General features: G+C 54.2%; 1 protein-coding gene across 1 annotated transcript in view; it reads left to right on the top strand.

The window, feature by feature from the left end:
* The first annotated feature begins 2825 nt into the window (after positions 1-2825).
* Positions 2826-4583, top strand: part of ARX (aristaless related homeobox) — an 11136-nt gene continuing 9378 nt past the window's right edge. Inside the window, exons 1-3 of the mRNA XM_029240155.1 lie at positions 2826-3021; positions 3274-3342; positions 3893-4191. Coding sequence (XP_029095988.1) covers positions 2826-3021; positions 3274-3342; positions 3893-4191 — 564 coding nt within the window. The remainder of the gene's footprint in view (positions 3022-3273; positions 3343-3892; positions 4192-4583) is intronic.

The following is a 4583-nucleotide window of genomic DNA, read 5'->3' as shown; positions in this document are numbered from 1 at the left end:
ATAGCAAGAGCCAATTGTAGATTTTGAAGTTGGGTATTGAATTGTGACAAAGATCACTTCAGGGCTGCTGGGTGTAAATGGAGCTGGGTCGGGCCCTTCTCCCCGAAGTGAATGCATGTGCCTTCCCAATAGCGTCCTCACTTGGGAAGATTGATTAGAAAATACCAAAAATAAACAAGATAAAATAACAAAGCTAGTGTTTTCACCAGGTTTCCCAAAGAAAGACATTCTACTCCATTAATAGAATTAGATTTAATTCCAGGGGTCATTAAGTCAGAATCAGAAATTCTATGTTAACCTCCCCTTTGGCAGTGGATGATTAAAATTAGAATACATCCCAGCAGAAAGTCCGACTTCTTTTTTAAAAAAAGGAGAACAGCTGCAGAAGGGGGAGGAGGGGGACGGAAGCTAAGAAATCTTCCACCGAGAGACTTGAAACCCCGTTAGGCTCTCAGAAATGATTTGTGCGTTTGTGTCTCTTTTTCTTTCACATGATCTTCTTTGGACTAATTTTCAGCCCACTCCCTGCGTGTGCGGGAGTGTGACTCTGAAGTCACGGAGCCACCTGCAGCCGGGTCTTGTGGATTTCCGACGCGGGGCCCGCTGAGGAGGGAAAAGTGCCCCTGTGTCTCCCAATGACCAGCCGCAAGGACGCCCGTGAGGCTTCGCGGCTGGAGGCTCGCTCGGAGGAGACCGACGGGGCTGTCCGCCTCTCGGCTGCGGCTGCGTCGAGACCCGCAAGCGGAGAGTGGGCTCTCCGGGCCAGGGAGGGAAGGAGGACGGAATCAGCGCGCAGAATGTTAGCTTAAAGCTGAACAGGACAGTATACTAACACAGAACTATGGGTGAGGATGGAGAAGGAAGAATGCAGGACAGATAGGAGAAGATCCCAGGGGCCTTGGAACAGCAGAGTGCTTAAAAGAAAATCAATGTCAGAAAGAGCTCGGGTTCTCCTTCGCCCCTACTCCCATCATCCAAGTGTAGGAAAAACTGGTGAGACTCAGACTAAAAGCGAGAGACAGGCAGACAGACAGACAGACACACACACACACACACACACACACACACACACACACACACACACCGAGCGCTCCTTGTCCTCTAGTCTTTAATAGTAGTAGTATCCGCATTAGTATTAACATTATTAACGTGCCTGTTCCTAACCCTTCATCCCCTCCAGTTGTGTCTTGAATGCTCCTGCCAAGCCAGCCCGATCTGTCTGCCACCCACCCACCAACATCCAAGAGTTAGGCAGATGTTTATGGCCGGAAAAAAAATCCCAGTTATGCCTCCTTGTATTTTTAAATACTGACTGTAAGTGATTCAAGTATAATCCTTTGTAAAACGCTTTTCTCTTTGACACATTGAAGGGGTTGAGAGAGGAAAACCCGGCGTGGATTCCCCCTCCCCGGCCCCTCTCCCACCCACCACGCTCGCCCCCACCCTGACAGCGTCGGGGCCCCTGGCTGTCCCTTGGGCCCTGCACCCAGGAAAGGAGGGCGTCCGTTCTAGCCCCTCGCCTGGGCTCGGCCCAACTTCAGTCGGAGCTGAGTCTCGGTTCTCAGCGCTGGACATGCAGGGAGCTGTTTGGGAAGAAACGCGCTCTCCCTCAGGCTCGCTCTCTCGCCTTTGCCAGGGGGAGTTCAGAATTTTAGGCGTTGAGATTTGGTTGAAGCCGAACCTGGGTCCCTCCCACCCTGGAGCGCTCAGGGCTCCCGGCAGGTTCCGCTCCCTGCGCGTGATCTGACAGTGTCCAGCCTCGGGGTGACGGCCTAACTGAGGCTAACTTGTGGGGAGGAGAGGGAAGCGCGTCCGGGGAGAAGGGGGAGACTCCAGGACTTGTCCCCAGCTGCCCGTCCTCGCAGCCGACACTCGCCTGTCCCTTTCTGCCCTGTAGGTGCTCTAGGGAAGGCCGCGCGCCTTTGGCAGAGCTCTGTCTTTAAGGGGACTTTTTCCAGAGTTGAAGACGGAGATGAGAGCGGTTGAGGGACGCTACCAGCAAGAGAGCAACCACCGGGCTCAAGGTGAAGACTAACAGCTCAAGGCGTTGGGCCGCAAGAAAAAACTGAACGCCCCAACTGCAGATGTTTGCTTGCGTCCGTCACCCCGGCACCTCGGAGGCCCGTCCAGCCTAAAGAGGACGGCGGCTGAGGGCCACTGAGGTCAAGGCGCTGTCCTGGGAGCGCAACACTGGCTTTGAAAAGGGCCACGTCGGTCTGAACGCGAGCCGAGCCTCAAGGACTTGTCTCCGAGGGAGTGAGGTCCTCGGGTTGGTGGAAGGGGCGCACGTCGCCCGAGTGGCACCCACAGGCCTGACATCCGAATAAGCTAGAGCTTCGGGCTAGCCCTAAAGGGTTAAAGGAGGCGCTCTAGGAAAGTTGTTAGTTAGAAAGTTGTTAGTTAAAAACAAAATATAAAAATAAAATTGGCTCGGGTGCGTGCCTGCTGTCCCACCTCCACCGCCGGCCTTCCCGGAATCCAGTCCGGGTTTTGCGCGGAGCCCACAGCCCGGCGCAGGCCTCTGGCGAGAGCCAATCAGAGGGCGCCTCTCAGCACGTGGAGAAGAGAGACTCCAGAGCTCCGCGCCCGCAGCTCACTACACTTGTTACAGCTTGTCCTGAGCGCGGAGAGGGCGAGCTCCGGCCACGGGCAGGGCGGGAGCCAGCAGCCAGCGACCGAGCGAGGCAGAGAGGCACAGAGATCGCAACAGTATCCGTTATAACCAGCCATCTAACCCCACCCCCCAACACACACCCATCCATCCCACCAGCCCCGAGAGGCAGCCAGCGGCCCGCTTCTCTGCGCCCAGGGAAAAAACCCCAGCCATGAGCAATCAGTACCAGGAGGAGGGCTGCTCCGAGAGGCCCGAGTGCAAAAGTAAATCTCCAACTTTGCTCTCCTCTTACTGCATCGACAGCATCCTGGGCCGGAGGAGCCCGTGCAAAATGCGGCTGCTGGGAGCCGCGCAGAGCTTGCCTGCCCCGCTGGCCAGCCGCACCGACCAGGAAAAGGCCGTTCAAGGTAAGGCTGTGCTTGCCGGGCACCTGAAAAGGGTGCTGGGCGCTGGTTTGGATGTGTGATGTTCCGGGGCCAGGGGCCTGCGGTTGTCCAACTGGAGACGGAGGAAAGAAAGGGAACAACTCTGAGGCCTGGTGCCTCAAAGAGCGGTAAACATCTCGCCAGGGGATGTCTCTCCCTCCCCCTCTGCTTCCAGAGAAAGCAGAGACCGAGCTTCGCTTCAAGGGCCCTTAGGTTCTCGGTATCCGTCCTTAGGTCGTTCAAATGCCCCCTTTGGTGGCCTTGGGGGTGCTCTGAAGAGGGGCCACAGGCCAGAAACAGCAGGTGCCGGGTGGACTCTTGTAACAGCAACTTGGTGAAGACAAGAACCCCAAAAGCTGTGAATGGGGACCCCAGGCCGAATGAGCCTTGGCCTTTCTTCTTTGGAAGATTTCTTTATATGTGGTGTTGTGCTTTCTTCTTCTTTTTAAAATTGTAGATTACTTGTGACCTTTTAAACCCAAGCTTTGCAGAAAACATCTCCCTGGGATTCCCCAAATGCTCCTTATTGTATTTGAAGTGTATGAAATGTACGGCTTCTGGGTGTTGTTTTTTTCTCTGCTATGTTATTTTTTTTTAACAGTTGAGATGTTTAAAAGCTCTTATTTTTTTCTAAAATTAAAAATTTCAGAACAACTGTCGTTTTGCCCCGAACCTGTTACACTCAAGTTTCGCCTTGAGCTGGCTTGCAGAGGTGTCGCAGGGAAAGAATTGTTGATTTCTTTTAAAATCCGTAAACCAGCGGTCCAGCCGCAGCGCCACTTGGAAGACGGGAGCGGACAGCGGAGAAGGGGGCGTTTAAAACAAAACTGACTTTTTCCTTTTCTTTTTTTAGCCTGCAGTGGCACCTGTGCCAGGCGCTTCCTCGAGGGGAAGGAGCGGCCTGTGCCAATTGCACCCCCTTCGTCCCCCACCCAGGCCTTTCTGAACCCATTTTCTCCAGGACGATTTTTCTGTGCTCGGAGCCGCCAGCCCCTCCCGCTGGGGTCTGTCGGGGCAAGGCCGCACTCAGGGCCACGGGCCGCTCCCCCTTCCCCCGCAGGGGTCGCCCGCCGGGCAGCGGCCCCTCTCGCCAGCCCCGGCCGCGTGGCAGAGCCGAGGGCAGAGGTCGTGCGCAAAGTTTTCAGGGTGGTGGTGATTTTTTTTTAAGTTGCTGAATGTTTTCAGATTGCCCCCTGCCCCGAAATGGGAAGGAAAAAAGTGAGGGAGAGGGCAAGGGGAAAGAAAAAGAAAGGAATAAAGGAGGGAAGGAAGAAGGGGGGCGCACAAATAAGAGAAAGGAAGGAGAGGGAGAGGGGAAAGAATGATGAGACGGGATGAGAGAGAAAGAAAAGGAGAATGTAAAATGAAAGGAAGGGCCAGAGAAAGACGTAAAGGAAGGAAGGAAGAAAATAAAAGGAAGAATGGGAGAGGGAAAGGAAAGGAGGGACGGAGGAGGAGAGAAGGAAAAAAGAAGGAAACAAGAGAAAGGGCAAGAGAGAGAAAAATGTAAAGAAAAAGAAACAGCAAGAAAACTGGGGAAGGAG

The sequence above is a fragment of the Monodon monoceros genome, unplaced genomic scaffold, assembly GCF_005190385.1.
Source record: "Monodon monoceros isolate NGI ecotype Baffin Bay Population unplaced genomic scaffold, NGI_Narwhal_1 Super_Scaffold_22, whole genome shotgun sequence".
Classification (NCBI taxonomy): domain Eukaryota; kingdom Metazoa; phylum Chordata; class Mammalia; order Artiodactyla; family Monodontidae; genus Monodon; species Monodon monoceros.
The sequence above is the reverse complement of the archived record's forward strand: the minus strand, read 5'-3'. Positions and strand labels throughout refer to the sequence as shown.